General features: G+C 48.0%; 1 protein-coding gene across 14 annotated transcripts in view; it reads right to left on the bottom strand.

Annotated features, from left to right (window-relative positions):
* MMP24 (matrix metallopeptidase 24) overlaps positions 1-22,855 on the bottom strand; it is a 162,584-nt gene that overhangs the window by 32,443 nt on the left and 107,286 nt on the right. For all 14 annotated transcript variants that reach the window (XM_073310031.1, XM_073310032.1, XM_073310043.1 and 11 more), the window contains one exon: positions 20,941-21,102. In XM_073310031.1, the coding sequence (XP_073166132.1) occupies positions 20,941-21,102 (162 nt within the window). The remainder of the gene's footprint in view (positions 1-20,940; positions 21,103-22,855) is intronic.

Raw genomic sequence — 22,855 nt, 5'->3', positions numbered from 1 at the left:
AAGGGGTGACCAAGAATTGCAGGGTATAGCCCGGAGCAACTATGTGCAGGACCCAGCAGTCCGATGTAACCCTGGACCAGGCTGAACAATAAAGGGAGAGGCAGTTGAGGAAAGGGCGGAAAGGATCCGGGCAGATGGCTGGTGTGTCGCTCCCAGGCGCACCCTCAAATTGAGTGCTTCTAGCCCCCTTGGTGCTTTGCCGGGCCAGGCTGTGCAGGGGAGCGGGAAGACGACGGGCAGTGATGACTAAACACGGTGTCCTGTTTCTTTGTAGGCCCTTGACGCGGCTGCCACTGTCGCGGTGGCAGAGGAGGCCAGAATGGCTGCATCAACGTCTGAGGAGTGTGTGTCCCCAGAGAGCGGAGAGTCGCCCGTGTGTCCTTAAGTCCATGCAGCCGCATGTCTGTCTGGTCGGATAAAAGGCCGACACCATAAAATGGGAGGTACTGGATAGAGGCCTGCCTCTCCTGGGACAGGCCTGCGGTCTGGAGTCAGGAACTGCACCTCATAACCACTGCTGAGGCAACCACCAAGGCAGCCGAATCAACTGCATCCTGGGCCATTTGGACGGAGCACCGAATCGCTGTGGTGCCTTCCTCCACCAGAGCTGCAAACTCCTGGGCCACCTCCTGGGGCATGTACTCTTTGAACTTGAGGAAGGAATCCCACAAGTTAAAATTATAGCCGCCCAAGAGGGCCTGGTGGTTCACCACCCAAAACTGGAGGCTGGCTGTAGAATAAATCTTGCGACCAAACAAGTCCAACCTCTTAGCATCTTTATTTTTAGGAGCGGAACTGGCAGGACCCTGCTTATCCCTCTCGTTGGCCGCAGACATGACCAATGAGCATGGCAGCGGGTGTATGTAGAAGTACTCAAACCCTTTCGCAGGGACGAAGTACTTTTTCTCCACTCTCTTGGACGTGGGCGGAACAGAGGACGGGGTTTGCCAGAAGGACTTGGCAATGTTCAGGGCCCCCTCGTGCACCAGGGTGGCTGCCAAGAGCACAATGAACAACGTGTCCATCTGCTCCTTCATCTCTTCTGCTTTGAGGCCATGTTTAAAGCCACCCTATGGAACAGCGCCTTGAAATCGTCTGGTGGGCTAGCTCTGGAGGGGCCTGCCACCACCTCGTCCGGGGAGGAGGAGGATGATTGGACCACTGAGGGAGGCCCACCAGTGTCTTCCCCCAGTGGGGAGGGTGGCTTTGGTATGGGCACCGGCTCCTCACCCGCCACAGTCACCGGAGTGTCCTGCACTGAACCCGGTGCCGACGGTGCTATGGGTGCTGACTACGGCCTGTCTGATGTGGCAACCGAGGGCTGTCGGGAGTGGGGAAATGGCATGACAGGAACCCTCCAGGCATTGCAAGAAGGCCATAGGGTCAGCCATTGGCAGACCACCCTCCAGAGTCCAGTCCTGTTGCTGCCTGGGCGAGGGGCTGAACTGCGCCTCCAATCCAGAGAAGTCGTCATCCTCCGGTGACCACGGCAGGGCCGTCAAGGCCTGGGTCTGGCGGCTAACCATCGACGCTGATGACCGATGCCCAGAGTGTTTCGACTGGTGCTGGGAGTAGGGAGAGCGTTGTTGTGTCAGGGAGCAGCCTCGAGGTCTCAGCTTCGGTGACCAATGACATGATGAAGATTGGTGCCGGGGAGATCCTCTACACCTGGGAGATCTTCGGTGCAAAGGAGGGGACCAGGAACGCAGTACCAATGCCTGGTAACGATGGGCCAGAGACCTGGGCCGCGGAGATCAAGAGCGTGGCAAGCTAGGGCTCTGTCTTGGCTCCAGAGACCAGTGGCATTCATTCGTCTTGTGTGAGGCCTTATTGGCGGGCTTGCTCTTGCGGGGAGCCTTAGCCGGTCCCATTGCTGAATGTGGTGCTGGCTGTGGTGGGAGCTCTCTTTGCTGTGCAGGCAAGAAGAGCTGAGCGGGCGTCAACGGCACCATCAGCTTGGACCCTGTACTGCTCCCCAGAGTTGGTGGTGGGTCTCTTTGAGGGAAGGAACTCCCCAGGGTGGAGCCCTTGTGCAGGTCCAGAGTCGGCATAAGGCCCAAACAGGGTCCTTTGCCCAGAGCGCCTTTATTGGGCTTGCCTGGTTCCATCTTCTTTGGCTTCTTTTTCGGCACTGGGGACAGGGAACGGTGCTGGGAGGAGCCCGATGACTGGGGTGTGCTATACACCGATGCCAAAGCACTGGGTTCCATTTCAGGCCGAGCTGGCTCCAAGGCTGAGTGCAGGGCTGCCTGCATCAGGAGGGCCCTGAGTCGTACGTCGTATTGCATTCCCTCTGTGTCCAAGGATGAAAGTTCTTACAGATGCGACAACACTCCTTCACGTGGGACTCCCTGAGGCACTGCAGAAAACTATTGTGAAGGACACTAACAGGCATAGGCCTGTTACACATGGAGCAGGGCTTAACACCGGAGAATGGGGCATGCCCCACCTGGGGCAAAGTCCTTGCTGTGACCCTAACTAACTGAACACTATATGTGAAAGAAAGCATAGAATCAAATGAAGTAAAAATCTTAAATGAACCAAACTGTACCACAGAATCACTGTGGACAGTAATTCCATGCTCAAATAATAAGAATATAGCAGTAGGGATATATTACTGACCACCTGACCAGGATGGAGATAGTGACTGTGAAATGCTCAGGGAGATTAGAGAGGCTATTAAAATAAAAAACTCAATAATAATGGGGGATTTCAACTATCCCCATATTGACTGGGTACATGTCACCTCAGGACGGGATGCAGAGATCAAGTTTCTTGACACCATATATGACTGCTTCTTGGAGCAACTAGTTCTGGAACCCACAAGAGGAGAGGCAATTCTTGATTTAGTCCTAAGTGGAGCACAGGATCTGGTCCAAGAGGTGAATACAGCTGGAGCACTTGGTAATAGTGATCATAATATAATTACATTTAACATTTCTGTGGTGAGGAAAACACCACAGCAGCCCAACACTGTAGGATTTAATTTCAGAAAGGGGGATTACACAAAAATGAGGAAGTTAGTTAAACAGAAATTAAAAGGTACAATGCAAAAAGTGAAATCCCTGCAAGCTGCATGGAAACTTTTTAAAGATACCATAATAAAGGCTCAACTTAAATGTATAACCAAAATTAAAAAAACATAGTAAGAGAACCCAAAAAGTGCCATCGTGGCTAAACAACAAAGTAAAAGAAGCAGTGAGACGCAAAAAGGCATCCTTTAAAAAGTGGAAGTTAAATCCTAGTGAGGAGAACAGAAAGGAGCATAAACTCCTGCAAGTGAAGTGTAAAAATATAATTAAGAAGGCCAAGAAAGAATTTGAAGAACAGCTAGCCAAAGACTCAAAAAGTAACTGTGAAAAACATTTTTAAGTACATCAGAAGCAGGAAGCCTGCTAAACAGCCAGTGGGGCCACTGGATGATTGAGATGCTAAAGGAGCACTCAAGGACAACAAGGCCATTGTGGAGAAACTAAATAAATTCCTTGTATCGGTCTTCTTGGCTGAGGACATGAGGGAGATTCCCAAACCTGAGCCATTATTTTTAGGTGACAAATCTGAGGAACTGTCCCAGATTGAGGTGTCGTTAGAGGAGGTTTTGGAACAAACTGATAAATTAAACAGGAAGAAGTCACCAGGACCAGATGGTATTCACCCAAGAGTTCTGAAGGAACTCAAATGTGAAACTGTAGAGCTACGAACTGTGGTTTAAATCAGCTTCTGTACCAAATGACTGGAGGATAGCTAATGTGATGCCAATTTTTAAAAAGGGCTCCAGAGTTGATCCAGGCAATTATAGGCTGGTTAGCCTGACTTCAGTACCAGGCAAACTGGTTGAAACTATAGTAAAGAACAAAATTGTCAGGCACATAGATGAACATAATTTGTTGGGGAAGAGTCAACATGGCTTTTGTAAAGGGAAATCATGCCTCACCAATCTATTAGAATTTTTGAGGGGGTCAACAAGGATGTGTACAAGGGGAATCCAGTGGATATAGTGTACTTAGATTTTCAGAAAGCCTCTGACAATGTCCCTCACCAAAAGCTCTTAAGTAAAGTACACTGTCATGGGATAAGAGGGAAGGTCCTCTCGCGGATAGGTAACTGGTTAAAAGATAGGAAACAAAGAGCAGGAATGAATGGTCAGTTTTCAGAATGGAGAGAGATAAATAGTGGTGTCCCCCAGGGGTCTGCACTGGGACCAGTCCTATTCAACATATTCATAAATGATCTGGAAAAGGGGGTAAACAGTGAGGTGGCAGATGATAAAAAATTTCTCAATATAGTTAAGTCCAAAGAAGGCTGCGAAGAGCTCCAAAGGGATCTCACAAAACTGGGTGATTGGGCAAAAAAATGGCAGATGAAATTCAATGTTGATAAATGCAAAGTAATGCACATTGGAAAACATATAAAATGATGGGGTCTAAATTAGCTGTTACTTAAGAAAGAGATCTTGGAGCCCTTATGGATAGTTGTCTGAAAACATCCACTCAATCTGCAGCGGCAGTCAAAAAAACGAACAGAATGTTGGGAATCATTAAGAAAGAGATAGATAAGAAGACAGAAGATATCATATTAAAAATTAGCTTTGGTAGGCAGCGATCTCCTCAGCAAATTCTTTTAAGACTCTTGGGGGAAGTTATCTGGGCCTTCTAATTTAAAAATGCATATCCCTACTAGATGCTGTTTAGTATCCTCCTCAGTTATTAATGGACTGGTAAGTACATCATCTCATGCGATACAAGTACATAATCGTCCTTTCCAAATACAGAACAGAAATTGTTATTGATCACTACTGGCTTTTGTGCATCATTATTAACAATTTTACCATCTCCACCTAGTACTGGGCCTATACCATTCCTAGGATTTTTGTTCCCAATAAACTTTGAAAACTCCTTCTTACTGTCCTTAGCTATGCCAGCCATGGATTTTTCCCTGATGTCCTTGGTTCCCTATACATTTTCTGAACTTCATAACTTCGAATTCGTATCAGTTGGTGTCTATTTCCCCTTGTTCCATTTATGTCATGTCGCTTTTTTATTTCTCATTGCTGCCTTCATTTTGTCATCAAATCAGGATGGGCTTTTAGCCAAAGTTGTCCTTGTTCTGGTCAGGAAGGTGAAGAAAACCGTGCTACATTCCACATGAGATAATCCTTAGGGCAGAAGAGCACTCATACAACACACAACCCCTGGGTCCTTTCTTAGATAACATTACTACTCACATGCAGCTCTCTCTTGCTCTATGGTCAGGGGTATCAAAAGCAGCTGAAAGATCTAAAGAAGCTTCTTAGATTTTGGCCGAAAAAACCCCTACCACCTCTTAGCAACAGACCATCAGACCAGGACTGTCTTTGTACCATAGCCTGGTCTAAATCCAGAGTGAAAGGGGCCCATGCAATCTTGGGATCCTCAGTACTGCCAGAATTGCTTCCCTGTAACTGTCCCCAAGAAGGAAGGCTGGAGGCAGGCTGAAGATTGACCAGTTTGGGTTTGGCACACTGAGCTTTGGGTATGATTCCCAGCTCAAGGAGGTATGCTTGTGGTGGGTCTCATTGAGCTAATGCTAAAAATAGAATGTGGCCATGGCAGTGCAAGCAGTGGGAGGGGGGAGCTGTCCTGAGTTCGTGCCCATCTGAGAAACTAGATATGTATTCGGGACAGCTGGCTCCTACTGCCACTTGTGGTGCCAGGGCTGTCCTCTATTTTCAGTACACTATTGAAATGACTGCATGTTTCTTCAAGTGGAGACTGAGCCCCTCAGCTCCGAAGAGTAGACGGACCACTTATCAGCAACAGCATTAGAGATAATGGCTTTGTGACCAAAATGCTTATCTAAGAGATTCTGCCACCCTAACCTCTATTACAGGCACTGACTATATCCACCAATTGTGAACCAGTGCCCAACAGAGCCAACCAGGAGGTATCAAAGCCAAACCACAGGTTGTAGCTCTAAGTTCGCCAAGCACTTTCAGAATGTCAATGAGCAAAACTGGCTGAATCTGAATGAGAGAAAAACATTGCATTTGTTTGCATGACATGGACCTGCTACCACAGAAGTAGCTTATCTGGTCAGAACCTAATCAGTGAAGTAGACAAAAAATTCCTCACAGCAAGACACGCTAAACCCTGTGTATGCGATTAGGCAGCCTGGATTGAGACTTCCTGTGTGGTGAAGAAGAAAACTTTCTTCATCTCCATCACAACCATGGCATAAAACTTCAAAAAGTCTGTGTGTCATGACTGATCACCTTGAGAGTGACTTCCATCACTGGCACTTTAGCCTCCTCCCTTCATGCTTCAAGTGTTGCTGACCATCTGAATATCAAGGTGACCTGTGAAGATAACACAGAGAGAGGAGGCATTTAGGAGCCACTGTGTCGATAGTTGGGGACAAAATTAATCATACTGTCCTACCAGGTTATCGACAGAGTGGTCCACTATCTGTACAATATTTTCCCTCAAAGAGCTCAGAAAAATCTCTGGCTCCATTAATCTCTAGCAGTGGACCAATACTGTAGGTCTCCTACCCAATCAGGGGCAAAGGTGATCCTCGGCCTCATATCAGAGAAGGTAAGAACATAAGAATGTCCAGACTGAGTCAGACCAATGGTCCATCTAGCCCGGTATCCTGTCTTCCAACAGTGGCCAATGTCAGGTGCTTCATTCAGAGGGAATGAACAGAACAGGCAATCGAGTGATCCATCTCTTCATCCACTCCCAGCTTCTGGCCAACAGAGGCTAGGGACACTCAGAGTATGTTGTTCCATCCCTGCCCATCTTAGCTAATAGCCATTGATAGACCTTTCCTCCATGAACTTATTTAATCCTTTTTTGAACCCATTTATACTTTTGACCTTCACAACATCCCCTGGCAATGAGTTCCACAGGTTGGCTCTGCGTTGTGTGAAGAAGTACTTCCTTTTGTTTGCTTTAAACCGGCTATTAATTTTATTGGGTGACCCTTGGTTCTTGTGTTACGAGAAGGAATAAATAACATGTCCTTATTCACTTTCTCCGCATCAATCAAGATTTTATAGGCCTCTGTCATAGCCCCTCCTGGTTGTCTTGTTTCCAAGCTTAACAGTCCCAGTCTTTTTAGTCTCTCCTCATATGGAAACTGTTCCATATGTCTTAAAATTTTTTTCCCTTCTCTGTACTTTTCCCAATCCCAATATATCTTTTTTGAGATTAATACTTTTTGATAATTAGATCTGCTCGCAGTATTCAAGATGTGGGCGTACCATGGATTTATATAGAGGCATTATGGCATTTTCTCTCTTATTATCTATCCTTTCCTGTTTCCTAACATTCTATTCACTTTTTTGACTGCCGCTGCACATTGAGTGGATGTTGTCAGAGAACTATCCACAACGACTCCAAGATCCCTTTGTTCAGTGGTAAAAACTAATTTAGATCCCATCATTGTGTATATGTATAGTTGGGATTATGTTTTTCAATGTGCATTACTTTGCATTTATCAACACTGTATTTCATCTGCCATTTTGTTACCCAGTCACCCAGTTTTGTGAGATCCCCTTGTAACCCTTCACAGTCTGTTTTGAACTTAACTATCTTGAGTAATTTTGTATCATCTGAAAATTTTGCCACCTTACTGTTTACCCCCATTTTCCAGATCATTTATGAATATGTTGAATAGGACTGGTCCCAGTGCAGACCCCTGGGGGACACCACTATTTATCTCTCTCCATTCTGAAAACTGACCATTTATTCCTACCCTTTGTTTCCTATCTTTTACCAGCTACTGATCCATGACTGCTTACTTTGCTTAAGAGCTTGTCAAAGGCTTTCTGAAAATCTAAGTACACTACATCCATTGGAAAAAGAAAAGGAGACTTGTGGCACCTTAGAGACTAAGAAATTTATTAGCGCATAAGCTTTCGTGAGCTACAGCTCACTTCATCAGACGCATACAGTGGAAAATATAGTGGGAAGATTTTATATACACAGAGAACATGAAACAATGGGTGCTACCATACAGACTGTAACAAGAGTGATCAGGAAAGGTGAGCTATGCTAGTAATAGCTCACCTTTCCTGATCACTCTTGTTACAGTGTGTATGGTAGCACCCATTGTTTCATGTTCTCTGTGTATATAAAATCTCCCTGCTATATTTTCCACTGTATGCATCCGCTGAAGTGAGCTGTAGCTCACGAAAGCTTATGCTCTAATAAATTTGTTAGTCTTTAAGGTGCCTCAAGTACTCCTTTTCTTTTTACAGATACAGACTAACATGGCTGCTGCTCTGAAACTGTACATCCATTGGATCACTCTTGTCCATATGTTTGTTGACCCCCACAAAGAATTCTAATAGATTGGTGAGGTATGACTTAACTTTACAAAAGCTGTGTTGACTCTTCCCCAACAAATCATGTTCATCTATATGCCTGATCATTCTGTTCTTTACTATAGTTTCAACCAATTTCCCTGGTACTGAAGTTAGACTGTAATTGCTGGGATCATCTCTGGAGCCTTTTAAAAAAATTGACATCACTATCCTCCAGTGATCTGGTACAAAAACTGATTTAAATGTTGGGGTACATATCACAGTTAGTAGTTCTGCAATTTCATATTTGAGTTCCTTCAGAACTCTTTGATGAATACCGTCTGGTCTTGGTGACTTATTATTATTTGTTCCAAAACTTCCTCTATGGACAGTTCCTCAGATTTGTTACCTCAAAAGAATGGCTCAGGTGTGGGAATCTCCCTCACATCCTCTGCAGTGAAGACTGATGCAAATAATTCATTTAGTTTCTCTGCAATGGCCTTGTCTTCTTTGAGTGCACCGTTAGCACCTCTCCTCTCCCATTGATTGTTTAGCACGCTTCTGATGTACTTAAAAAAAAATTTTGCTGTTAGTTTTTGGGTCTTTGGCTAGTAGCTCTTCAAATTCCTTTTTGGCCGGCCTCATTATACTTTTACACTTGACTGGCCAGAGTTTATGCTCCTTTCTATTTTCCATAGTAGGATTTGCCTTCCAAATTTTTAAATGATACCTTTTTTGCTCTAACCACTTCTTTAATTTTGTTTTTAGCCACTTTTTTAGTTCTCTGACTATGTTTTTTAATTTGGGGCATACATTTAATATACACCACACTGCAATTACCCTGACAGACTGAAGTGCTCTCTTCAGCCACACAACACACAGCGCACAGGCTGGGGAAGCTTCCACTATACTCCAGCCCAGCAACATGCCTCAGTGCTGGCCTGAAGGGACCTCACATAGGGAGGACAGGAGAGTTCAGTCTCCAGGATCCATTAATTCCCTGGCTTCCTAGCAGAGTCTACTGCCCACACTCCCCTGGAAACCCCATCCTTGACCTGTTCAAGGCCTACTCTTGCCACTTAGCATCAGTATGATCAGAAATTACCAAAATCCTGGAGACGTGCATCTCTGATCTGAACAGTGGTACGGTCCAATTGCTGTAGCCCCTCCCTCCAGCCCCCCTAGTGCTTATCCCCATCTCTCAACAAGTTTGGTCCCAGCTGAGGCCACATGCTCTTTGGAGAAAGGACATGGTCTTTTGTCTATCAAGAACTATGCAGATTTAGCCCTGCCATATATGTGACCTCAAAGCATGTGACACTGTTTTAGGTTTCGTATGAAGAGTTTAGGACGTGCAGCTAAATAATCCAATTGACAAAGCGGAGGCAGTTAGTGCCAGCGGTGGTGGCAGTTAGTGATGGAGCTGCAAATGACCCTGAGGAATGAGAGCCCAAAAACTTGTTTCTCATAGACCATGTGTCATCCATGGTCTTGGATTTAACCCTGACAAGCCTTCTGGGATGCAGCTTGTACAGAATATGAGGCGGCATAGTTTTGATCATCCCTCCTAGTTTAAGGGGCACTGAATTCACTCACAAATTAAACACAACAGATTATAACAAAATGTCTCCTCCCTCAATCTGTTAAAGCAAGGCAAGAGGATCACTCCAAGGAAGCGAACTCCCCTGCCCAAGGCAGGCGAGTCACTGCCTAAAGCTTTATTCACCCAGTTAATTGTGAGAATCAAACTGTGCATCCTAGTCACTCTTTGCTGGCCAGGGAACACAGCAGCCTTGAGATCTCCAAGCCAGCTCTGTCCTCCAATCCCAACCCCATCAGAACTCACTCATGTCCAACCATTACCGCCTCCATATTCAATCCCAGAATAACAATGAGATCTAGAATGTGCTGAACAATAGACCACTTAGAATAATCCCACTGATATCTGGTCATGATGTCTCTAGTCAGTTAACCTAGAAAATTCATCATCTGAGTGGGCACTGATGTCTCCTACGAAAATAAGCCTCACTGATTCCAACAGACCAAGAACTTAGTCAGCTCAGGTATTCTGCAGACTCAGGAAGACTACATTGCTTCAGTTATACTTGGTCTGGAAAGTTTTCTTTGCAACCATAAGAGCTAGATATGTTATTTTAAATTAAAATGTTGTATCTGTATCAGAATTCTGCGTTAAGGGCTGACCCCAGGGCCCCCTCAGTAACAAACCCCTCTTCATCCACTCTTCAGTCAGGACTAACGATTTTCATCATCACCTTTAATCCATTTCCACCTTGCTCAACCTAGTCTGCTTTTGAAGGTCTGGGAGAACAGCTAAGCCATGCTCAGGCTGCGTCAGACCAAAGGGGGAGTTCCAGAGGCAAGGGCTCCACACAGACCATACCCTGCCACCAGCCCTGTCATGTTTAAATTGGAGTGCTGTTAAAAGCATGACAATAAAAGTTCATAGGTTCACAGATTTCAAGGCCAGAAGGGACCACTGGGATTGTCTAGTTTGGCCTCTTGTATAGCACAGGCCAGAGAACATCTCCAAAGTAATTAAGGGGAAATACTCAGTGTCCCTTGGTATAACAGAGTCAAATGGTCTAACAACCTGGTCAGTATCCAAGCCCACTACTCCCTAAGACATTCACTGCCATCTCCAGTGGATCCCAACAAGTATACGCACTCCAACATCCTGCTCTCACACAAAACCTTAACAGTGACCTCCTGCTCTCTTGTATCACCAGACCAGCCCATCTTACTGACACTTGGTCCACACACGTAGCATTATCCTCCCTGAACCCGGCAGAGGTCACTGCTTAGGTTGTGTGTGAGAGCATGAGTTGGATGAAGTTGTTTTGTGCATACCTTTCCAGTACCTGTTGGAGATACTAATAAATGCTGCATTCTGTTGCGGACAGTATTATAAGCATGTGAAGGTGACAAGGAATGCTGGGTTCTTTCCCTTTAGCTTGATATTGTCCTGCTTTCGAAATTTTGGGTGGGGCACATCAACTGTCACTAAATGCAGGGTTTGCTGTTGTTAGTTTCCTTCTTATTTTTATACAGGGTCAGTTACCTCACTGAGTGTAAGCTGGATTGCCGGGGGGGGGGAGGGGTTGCTATTTTGTTTCCCCCAAAATGACGACCACTGACCTGCGGGTCCAAAGGTAGCTTGGTGCACCGTGTGGTCCCTGCTCCTGACGGGATTTCCTTGCCCCGTGTGTGCAGGAGGCTCAACAGTCTCCTTGGCTTGCAGGGCTAACGTCGGGGTAAAGAGGCATTCCAGTTCCCCACGTCTTGAAGGTAGTGCATTGCACACCAGCAGTGTGGTGTGGGGAGTGGCAGGCTGTGGTGGGGTTGCTGGGAGGAGGAGGAGGAGGACTGTCGGTGGTGGTGAGGCTAGAGGGTGTCCTTTCCCCTCCCGCCCCACTGCTGCTTCCATTCACACACATTTGTGCTGCGATTTTGGAAACAGTTAGAAATTAGCTCAGATTGTTCTTTTTTCAAACTGGACTTAAATATTCAAGCACATTAAAAAGTACAAGGAGTATTTTAAATTAACCTTAAGGTTCCAAACAGACAGTGTAGGGAACACTTAACATCATTCCTTAAGCAAATCTGTGGTGCAGCCTGAACTCTGGTGTCACTACTGCCCACTGGGAATGAACATTGCAGAGTTCGCTGTTATAGCGACATACAGTGAGCTTGGGAACACAGCACTAACCCAGTTTTGTACCCCAATATTGTCCTAGAACTCTCATTACACTGTGCTATGTGAAGGCCTCTACCTCAAACACTGCCTCGTCTTATCTCCTATGGAGAAAACCCTCTGATTTTGTATTGTCTTAACTCTTATGACTATAACATTGTATCATCTTCACTATTGTTGTTGTTCAAGGCAGTAACTTACTTTGGTTTAGGAAGGAGTCAAACAGAACCAGCAGAAACTTTTAATGAACATTGATCTGAACAACAGACTGGAAAACACGGATGTCAATTTCATATCTCATGCTGCTTTTTTGTTTTAAAGGGGATCTGAAAAAAAGGTGAGCCACTGATACCTTTTTTGATAATGCTTTTTTTTTTGGCTGTGATAACTCGCCTAAACTAAGCAAAAAGCCAAGTCTGCTGCTAAGGGAACTTCTTTTCACTAATGACAGTGCGTGTCGCACACAGTGATGAGGGGCTTCAGCAACTTTGCAATAGCTCTGCTCCAGCATGCGATGAATTTGAACTAACCACAAGTGTAAAGAAGACAATGATTGTGGCACCAGGTGTGTTGATCGCAGCAGAGGGTTCAATAGTTAACGCTGTGCTAGAAGTTACACGCAATCTCTGCTATTAGGATCAACTTACCTCTCAATGACCAGCTTGCAACTACCACATTCAGCCAACTGACCAAGAGCATGTGGGATATCAGGAAACTAACACTGAACACCAAGACAAGGGTCTACCAGACACTCCTCCATGGTGGTGAGACCTGGACCACCTACAGCAGGTATGAGAGAAGGCTACACGCCTGCTGCACCCCCATCTTCATTGTAATCTAAATACCAAATGAGAAACCAATGTTCCTGACACCAAGGTAATTGAGAAAACAAACTTGCCAAGTCTAACTGCTGTTCTCAAACTCAAAAGTCTCCACTGGCTTCATCATCAGCACTAGATGGATCCTGGCACACTGCCAGATTCTGTGTGACACTTTTCCCTCCATTCCACCAGTCCAAAGAGTAATCAACAAGATCAACCAGGATTGAGTCAGAGTGAATATAAGAACATAAGGACAGCCATACTGGGTCAGACCAATGATCCATCTAGCACAGTATCCTGTCTTCTGACTGTGGTCAATGCCAGATGCTTCAGAGGAAATGAATAAAACAGGGTAATATCGAGTGATCCATCCCCTGTCATCTACTCCCAGCTTCTGGCAGTTAGAGGCTCAGGACACCCAGAGCCTCCCTGATCATCTTAGCCATTGATGGATCTATCCCCCGTGAATTTATCTAATTCTTGTTTGAACCCAGTTATAGTTTTGGCCTTCACAACATCTCCTGGCAGTGAGTTCCACAGGTTGATAAATATTTATTACCTATCAATTTCCTACTGATTCCTAACATTCTGTTAGCTTTTTTGACACTGAGCCAATGTTTTCACAGAACTATCCACAATGACGGCGTGGTAACAGCTAATTTAGACCCTGTCACTTTGTACATATAGCTGGGATTATGTTTTCCAATCTGCATTATTTTGCATTTGTCAACATTGAATTTCATCTGCCATTTTGTTGCCCAGTCACCTAGTTTTGTGGCTCCAATAGCCCCAGTTGGGGACAGGCATCTTTGATTCCTGGATTTGCTGCATCTGTCTGGGAGGGAATATTTCAACATCTGCCCTTGGACCCAGACCTATTGACTCAGCAAGAGGGATGAGTACTTCGTTCCGACATGAGCTCACTAAATTCGACAATGTGGGTGATTGCATCTTGAGATCTGTTGAACATTTGTGTTCTGCTGATGTGCAAAACATTATACTGAATCCTGGAAAAGATTTCACCTGGAAATGCTACTTTAGACAATGCAAAAGCGTTTTAATTATGATCAGAAAGTACCAATGTGGTTCCCTTGAATGCTCAGGTTCCAGAAGTTCTAAAGTATCAATTATTCCTTGAATGTTATGGTCCATTATTACTGTTTGTAAGGGTTCATTTATCACCAATGCCAGCATTTCATCAGTGGATTAACGGTAAATCTTGGTCCAATCACAAACTAGTAAAGAAATTCCTTAAAGGATGAGCGAATGTCTATTCCCCAGTTAAATCTCCCACACCCGTTGGGACCTTACCCTGGTATTATCCCACCTCATGCAGCCACTCTTTGAACCTCTGCCCAAGTGTTCACTGTTTCACTTCTCACTTGTCCATCAGACATTCACCTCTGTTTATTTCCCTGCTCAGTCCCCATCCTCTGACCACACTTCCCCACCCTCCCTGGCCCTGGGGTCATAGACCCCTCTTTTGTGCCAGCCCTCACCTGCCAAGTGGGCTCAAGTCTCCTTTCCCCACTGAAGATACAGAATCATTTCCTATAAAAAAAGGTTACTCACCTTCTCGTAACTGTTGTTCTTCAAGATGTGTTGTTCACGTCCACTCCAATTAGGTGTGCATGCACCATGTGCACAGCAGCTGGAAGATTTTTCCCCTTGCAGTATCGGTAGGGTTGGCCTGGGCGCCCCTTGAGGTCGCGCCTTCATGGCACTTGATATAGAGCCCTGCCGACCCGCCACCCCTTCAGTTCCTTCTTGCTGGCTACTTCGACAGAGGGGAAGGAGGGTGGGTAATGGAATGGATGTGACCAACACAGCTCAAAGAACAACAGTTACGAGAAGGTGAGTAACCATTTTTTCTTCTTCGAGTGATTGCTCATGTCAGTTCCAATTAGGAGATTCCCAAGCCTAAATTTTGGAGGCGAGGTCGGAGCGTAAATGTGCGCTGACTGAAGTACCGCTCTACCAAAGGCTGCATCGTCTCTGGCCTGCTGGATAATGGCATAATGCGACGTGAATGTATGAATGGAGGACCATGTCACCGCTCTGCGTATTTCCTGGGTTGGCATGAAGTCAGGAATGCCACTGACGAAGCTTGTGTCCTGCTGGTGTGTGCTGTGAGCAGAGGGACATGCACCTCCGCCAGGTTGTAGCATTCCCGGATGCAGGACATGATCCATTATGAAATCCTTTGGGAGGAGACTGAGACCCCTTTCATTCTGTCCGCTACCACGATGAATGGCTGAATGGACTTCCAGAATGGTTTGGTTTGTTCGATGTAAAGGCTAATGCCCAGCTAAGATCCAGTGAGTGAAGCCTTTGTTCCCTGCTGCTTGTGTGCGGCTTAGGGTAGAAAACTGGGAGAAAGATGTCCTGGTTCCTTAGGGAGGAAAGCTGGCTGCAGCCTGAGCTGAACCTTGTCCTTGTAGAACACAGTGTAGGGAGGCTCTGATGTTAGGGCCTTGAGCTCAGACACCCTCCTGGTTGAGGTTATAGCTACCACAAACACCACCTTGTACGAGAGGTAGAGCAGAAAGCATGTCACCAGTGGTTCAAAGGGTGACCCCATCAGTCTGGAAAGGATCAGATTCTGGTCCCAAGCCGGGACTGGCTGTCAGACATGCAGATATAGCCTGTTGAGACCTTTCAGGAAATGGCTGACCATAGGGTTGGCAAAGACCGACCGTCCCCCTGCACCTGGATGGAAGACAGAGATGGCAGCCAAGTGAACCTTTACTGATGACATGGACAGCCCCTGCTGCTTAAGATCGAGAAGGTAGTCCAGTATAAGGGGTATGGACACAAGCGTCGGAGATGGATGGTGTTGCGCTGACCAGATCGAAAACCTCTTCTATTTGGCCAGGTAGGTAGCCTTTCCTAAGGACTTGTTTGACCGGGTCCGAACAGGAGAGCTCCATCGGGTTCAACCATGGAGCTTCCATTCCGTGAGGTGCCATGACTCAAGGTTCAGGTGCTGGAGATGGCAGTGATCCTGAATTAACAAGTCCAGGAAGAGTGGCAATTTGACCAGGGCTTCCACGGACATTTCGAGGAGAGATGTGTACCAGTGCTGGCAGGACCAGACTGGAGCTACTAATATCACTGAAGCTTCTTCCCTCTGTACTTTGAGAAGCACCTTGCGAACGAGAGGGATGGGAGGGAACACGTATAGGAGGTGGTCCCCCCACGGGAGGTGGAATGTGACCGACATGGAGCCTGGGCTGTGATTCAGAAAGGAGCAAAACTGCTGGCACTTCCTGTTGTGTCACATGGCCAACAGGTCTATCTGGGGAAAACCCCACCATTGGAAGGTGGAGTTTGCGATGTCCAGGCGCAGGGAGCACTTGTGGCTGTGGAACGACCTGCTGAGGTAGTCCGCCAACTCGTTCTGTACTCCAGGGAGGTACAATGCTTGCATGGCTATGTAATGAGTTAGACAAAAGTTCCACAGCATGAGGGCTTCCTGGCACAGGGTAGAGGGGCGTGCACCCCCCTGTTTGTTGATATAAAATATTGCCATGGTATTGTCTGTCGTAACTGTTACACTTCTCCCTGCCAAGTGGGCTCAGAAAGTCTGGCATGCTTGGTGCACCACTCTCAGCTCTCTGGAGACTGAGCTTCGCCTGAGACCAGAGGCCTTGCGTCCTGAGGTCTCCCAGATGTATACCCCAATCCAAGGCTGTTGTGTCTGTCACCAGAGAGAGGGATGGCTGAGGACTGATGACGGGGACCCCTGCACACACCACCTGTGTGTCGAGCCACCACAGGAGGGAGTTGAGGACTGGGCAGGGCAGAGTCATGACCCTGTCCAAACTGTCCCGAACCGGCCGATACACCGAGGCTCGCCACGATTGGAGCAGCCAGAGTCTGAGCCTGGTGTGTTGCACCACATGGGTACAAGTGGTCATGTGTCCCAGGAGTTTCAGCCAATTCCTTGCTGTGGTGGTGGGGAACTGCCTGAGACTTCGAATGATATTGCCCAGGGTCCGGAACCTCGATTCTGGAGGTAAGCCCTGGCCTGTGTAGAGTCCAATATTGCACCTATAAACTCTATCCACTGAACTGGGGACAGTGTAGATTTCCCTGTGTTCAGGAGAAGGCCCAGTTTGTCGAACATCGTTCTTATGAAGTCAACTTGTGCCTCCACTTCAGCCCTGGAGCAGCCCTTGGTCAGCCATTCGTTGAGGTACAAGAACACCTGTACCTGTCGCCTGCACAGAACGCACTTGGTAAACACTCGAGGCGCCACTGACAGGCCTAACGGGAGAACTGTGAACTGGTAGTGGTTGTTGCTCACCACAAACCTGAGGTATTTTCTGTGGGACGGAGTTATTGCTATGTGAAAGTACATGTCCTTCAAGTCGAGGGTGGTGTACCAGTCCCCTGGATCCAAGAAAGGGATGATGGAGGCCAAAGAGACCATGCAAAACTTCAGTTTCTTCATGAACCTGTTGAGATTTCGCAGATCTAGGATGGGCCTGAGACTGCCTTTGGCTTTTGGTATTAGGAAATATTGGGAATAGAAGCCCTTGCCCTTCAGCTCCTGAGGAACCTCTTCCACTACCCCCAGCAATCGGAGTGAATGCACTTCCTGTATGAGGAGTTGCTCATGAGAACAGTCCTTGAAGAGGGACGGGGAAGGAGGATGGAAGTGCGGGAGGGCAGAAAATAGGAGAGAATATCCCTTCTATGTCATGCGGAGCACCCAACGGTCCGATGTGATACGGGCCCACGCAGGGTAGAAAGGGGATACTCTGGACAAAAAGGTAAGGAGGGATGGATCCAGTCGTGGCACTGGTGCATCGTACTCGAGCGCACCTTCAAAAGGCCTGCTTCTGGGCCAAAGACAGCTTGGATTGGCCAGAGCCCTGGCATGAGGACAGGTGTGGTCTTTTCCTGCCACTCCTGTTCCTCCTCCGAGGACCGTCCTGCTGGTTTTGCAGTTGGTAGAACCACAGGGGAGGCTGTGGCTGGAAATGCTTTTGCTGAGTCACGGAGGTATGAAGGCCCTTGAGTCCTTTAAACTCTGGAGTCTTTTATCAGTTTTCTCTGAAAAGAGAGCCAAACCCTCGAAAGGGAGGTCCTGAATACTCTGCTGGACCTCATAGGGGAGACCAGAGACCTGCAACCAGGAACTCCTCCTCATTGCCACCCCTGTAGCCATTGCATGGATGGCCGCATCTGCCCCGTCCAACGCTGCATGTAGGGAGGCCCATGCTATCAGCTTCCCTTCCTCCACCAGCGCAAAGAATTCTGCAGAGGAGTCCTGCGGCAGCAACTCCGCAAATTTGGCCATCGCGCCGCAGGTGTTATACAAGTATCTGCTCACGATGGCCTGCTGGTTAGATATGCAGAGTTGCAACCTCCCCATCGAACAGACCTTCCTCCCAAATAGGTCTAGTTTTTTAGCCTCCTGATTTTTAGGGGAGGGTCCCTGGTAGCCCTGGTGCTCATGCTGATTGGCTGCGTCAACAACCAGGGAACTGGTGGGTGGGTGGGTATATAGATGTTCATACCCACTGGAAGTACCACCTTTCATTCCTCTTGGCCATAGGGGGCAAAGAGGCCGGGGTCTGCCAGAAGATCTTTGTGGTCTCAATGATGGTCTTAATCAGTGGCAGGGCAATGCAGGCTGGCCCAGAGGGGGTGAGGATGTCCACCATGGGGTCGGCGTTCTCTACCACCTCCACTGCCTGGATCCCCAGGTTCTGGGCCACCCACCACCGCAGCTCCTGTAAGACCCTGCTGTCCTCCAAGGCCCGGGCCGTCGATGTCCCCACCACGGCCTTATCGGGGGAGGACGAGGACGAAAGCCCTGGTAACGGGTCTTGCTCACTCCCCTCGGCGCCGAGGGGGTCATGTGGCACCCAGTGTTGCCATGTCGCTGCCTCCGCAGTTGCTGGTGCTGAGGTCGCCAGTGCCAAGGTTGCTGCCGCTGCAGCTGTCAACGGTGCCGGTGCCGATGCCGGTGCTGGAGCTCGAGGCAAAGGCAGGAGCATCAGTGCCGCTGATGGTGCTGGTGCCAACGCCCCCCGTGGAGGGACAAAGGATGCCGACGCCACCAACACCGATGTGAATCTCGATCCCTGGCTCTGTCCCTGGCTCTGATGGTAAGCCCAGGGCATCCAGAAGGGCCTCTGTGCCAGGGGTTGCCGCTGGGCAGTCCATAGTGCTGGATAGGGCTGGCAGTCACGCCAGGACCTGGACCTTCTGCTCCTGCTCCTATCAGAGTGGTAGGATTCCGCTTCCGAGGACTCCGAGAAGGGGGACCACGGAGGAGCAGTGTTCCGCGGTGCCCGAGAGCGGTGCTGGGGACAGGGGACCGGTGTGGCTCCCTCATGTAGGTGGCCCGTGATGGGGAGAGAAGTGCCGGATATGGAGATTGGCGCACCATCCTCGCCAGCTTGCCCCTTGACGGAATTGGGGGTCAGGCAGTCGACGGAGACTTGTCCCTTCTCTGTGGGGAGGACTGCGCCGTGAGGTGCATAAGGTTCTGAGCCGCCTCAAACACCTCCGGCGTAGAGGGGAGCTGTAGCTCTCTGCCATGCTGGTCCGGAGAGCGGTGAGGACCCGGACTTGACTGGACCCCTGGGGGGCAGGAGTCTATGAGACCCTGGGAGGCGGTGGGGCCGAGGTAATGTGGCCCGGTTTGGGTCTCCCTCCTGCATGCTCCTTGGGCTTCGATGGGGGAGAGTGACCCCTTTCTGGCCTCCTCTTCTTTTGGGGCACCAGGGACTAAGACTGCCTATGGGTGGAGCCGTGGCGGTGCTGAGACTCACAGAAGGCTGCCTGTGGGTGGAGCCGTGGCGGAGCTGAGACTCACAGAAGGCTGCCTGTGGGTGGAGCCATGGCGGTGCTGAGTCTCCTTGGAGTCCTTCCTCCACACTGGCTCATGCAGCATCAGTGTCAGCCCACTCCGCACGGATGAGGAGGTGTTGGGCATGGGCTCTGCCAACCCCAGGGCGGATTGAGGCCGGAGTGCAGCCTCCATGAGGAGGATCTTGAGCCTTTGCTCCTGGTATTTTAAGGTCCTAGGGAGAAACCCATCACAGATCCTGCACTTCTCCTTTTGGTAGCTCTCCCCGAGACACTTCAAACAGGAAGCGTGCGGATCGCTCCTGGGCATAGATTTGCCACAGTCCTCACAGAGTTCAAACCCCGGGGACCAAGGCATGCCCGGTGCCGGGGGGCAGCAGTGGGGGGCGGGGGGGAGAACCTTTCCCCAAAGGAAACTTATGAACTAACTACTAATACTACAACTACTAAAATACTCCCAACTAAGTAGAACTATATACACCGAAAGGTGGACACTGCCAAGAAAGTGCTTGCCTAGGCCAGCCAGCCGTCACTGGCAGATAGAAGGAACTGAGAGGATGGCGGGTCAGCAGGGCCCTATATCGAGCATCACGAAGGCGCGACCCCAGGGGGTGCCCAGGCTGACCCTGTGGATACTGCAAGGGGAAAAATCTTCCAGCTACCATGCACGCTATGCGCGCACACCTAATTGGAATTCACTGGAGCAATCACTCGAAGAACTTTAGTTCTTTAAAATGTTAAAGAAATGAGCCCAAATTCCACAAGCAGATCCAGAAACCACAAATTCTTGCAAGCTAACCCTTTCCCTACTCCCACCTGCACCCCTCATACAGCTTTTTGTCCTTGTGTCTAATCTTATGGCCAGGTTCTCTGGCCTGCTCCACTCTTTTGAACCACTTGAGTGACAAGAAGGGAGCATAACCCCAGTACGGTGGGTGTTCCCAGCAGGCATACAGCTGGTGTAGTTGGCTCCTACATTTCACTTGCCCAGCCCTTGGTGTAGGGGGAATATAGAGGTAGGAAGGAGTGGCCAGATCACAATGCTTTGGCTATGCCAGCTGGTGAGCAGCTCCTTCGTGACAGCTGTCAGCTGGTGAATATTAGAGCAGTTCCCTGGGGCTGGAGCCAGGATAAGAACCAGGGAGCTGTAACCAGCTTCCTGATGGCCCCTTACCCTCCCTGCCACAGGAGAGAATCTGGGTCGTAGACTGCAAACTCTGTGGGGGAGGAACAGTAATATACCCAGCAGCACACTTGGGCCCAGTATAAATAAACATATGGATAATGCTCACCATAGATTTTCTGAATTCCTTGGAGATCATCCTGTGGGAGTTTAAAGTTGTGTGTTTCCATGTACTGGTAGAAAGGAGCCATGATAGCACTGGGGTCATTGGAATGTTCCAGGCCCAGGGCATGACCCAGCTCATGGACGGCAACCAGAAAGAGATCATTCCCTACAGAGAAAACACATGTGCCAATTAACTTCCTAGCCGTTAGGTTAATAACTCTGTAACCCATAGCTGAAACTCTAGACATTCTCAATACAAGAATCAACCTTGGATATTGTGCAGCCAGTAGCAACACCACAAGCTACTGAAAAGGGATTCTACTGCATAGCACGTACAATGTGTGGCAATATAAAAATCAATTTACAATTATGTATAGTAATTCCAGGGATATCTACACCAGTGGTTCCTAAAATTTATTGGTTCACCATATTAAAAAAGTTTGTTTGAAGTACCACATGCACATTTCTCCTTTCTGTGCACATTTATTTTAGGCCTTAAGTTTTGATGTTCTCATAGTAAATTATGTTTCAAATGTGGCTGGTGGAGGAAAGAAGAGAAGGGAGTTTGGCTGGTGAATCTGGGCAGAAGCATTAGAGGTCACAAAGTTAAGAGCAGCTCAGGAATTTTTCAACTAAATGCTTTTTTCCATTGGAAAACGCCGATTTGTCAAAACTGAAACTTTTGGCGGGAGATATACCAATTTCGATGACATGTTTGCTGGGATACGCTATCCCTTAATCCCATGGACCAGTGTTTCTTGGCCTTTCTAGCACAAGAGTAGCCTTTGGGAGCTGTCTGTCATCCTCCCTCTTTTACATGGACTTTGGCCAGGTGCTGTGAACCACACTGAGCACCGAGCCCCCAGTGGTTCATGATAGCCTGATCAGCCAGAATGGTGACCTTCTGACCCATGTCTAAAATAGCACTGCAGGGAGCCAACAGCTGCCAGATCAAGCTAGTGAAGAGACTTTTGTGCTCTCGCCAGTCCCCAGGAGGTTTCACTGCTAAAGCAGCTACAGCACATCCTGTGTCCATACTCAAGAGGAGCTGTTTGACGATGTGCTGAAGGAGTACTCCGCCATGGAACTGGAGGCAGAAACAGATGAGACAGAAGTAGCCCTGGAGGCTGGCAAGTTTCTGGCTCCATGTTTGTTGTTATTAATATACGAACGGGGGGGGGGGGATTTCCGGTTTATGACCCAATGCAATTACAAGCTTGGGTAGCAACGTGTATCTGCTTGCAGTGGAATGCAAGCCAGCGTTTTGGCATCTCCCCCACAATGTGGAATTCAAAATGGATTTCAGGAAGGGCAAATAACAGCTAAACAAGCAGTTATAAAAACATTTTTACTTGATACTTGCACATAGTTACAAAAATATGCTGGGGTGTTAAAAGTAGGAGCCTTTCATTGTCTTCCCTTTTAGTGTGCCACACTGTACAAATTGGCCAGGCCACACCATAACGAGCCACCCGTAAACTGTACTCGGGCTGAAGGGGAATGGAATGCCCGGGTAACAAATTAACTGTCTGAAATACACCAGGGGTTGTGTGCAGTCCAGAAATGTGCCAGGAAGAGGGGGGATGCTATTCAGTTCTTTATTACCGAAGTATGCTTTGGAGGTGGGGGGGAGTAATTTTGGTGATGCAGTCCTTATTATGAGCCCCAGCAGTCCCTGTGGTATGTGTCTAGTCCATGTGTGCAGTATCAAGAGTCTGTTTTGTCTGGGGTAATTGCTTGTAGTCCATAGATAGATGTAGTGCAAGCAGGCTGTATTGTAGGCTGTAGCTGTACTGGGGTAACTGCAAGAATGCAGAAAACTTTCAGTAGCTTACAGGAAGACAGTAATCCACATGGAAGCTAGCGCAGCATCCTGTTGATTCCCCCATTAATTTTGATCCAATTCTGGGTGCTGATAG

Source organism: Lepidochelys kempii, chromosome 13 (genome assembly GCF_965140265.1).
Source record: "Lepidochelys kempii isolate rLepKem1 chromosome 13, rLepKem1.hap2, whole genome shotgun sequence".
In the NCBI taxonomy this organism is placed as follows: Eukaryota; Metazoa; Chordata; order Testudines; family Cheloniidae; genus Lepidochelys; species Lepidochelys kempii.
The sequence above is the reverse complement of the archived record's forward strand: the minus strand, read 5'-3'. Positions and strand labels throughout refer to the sequence as shown.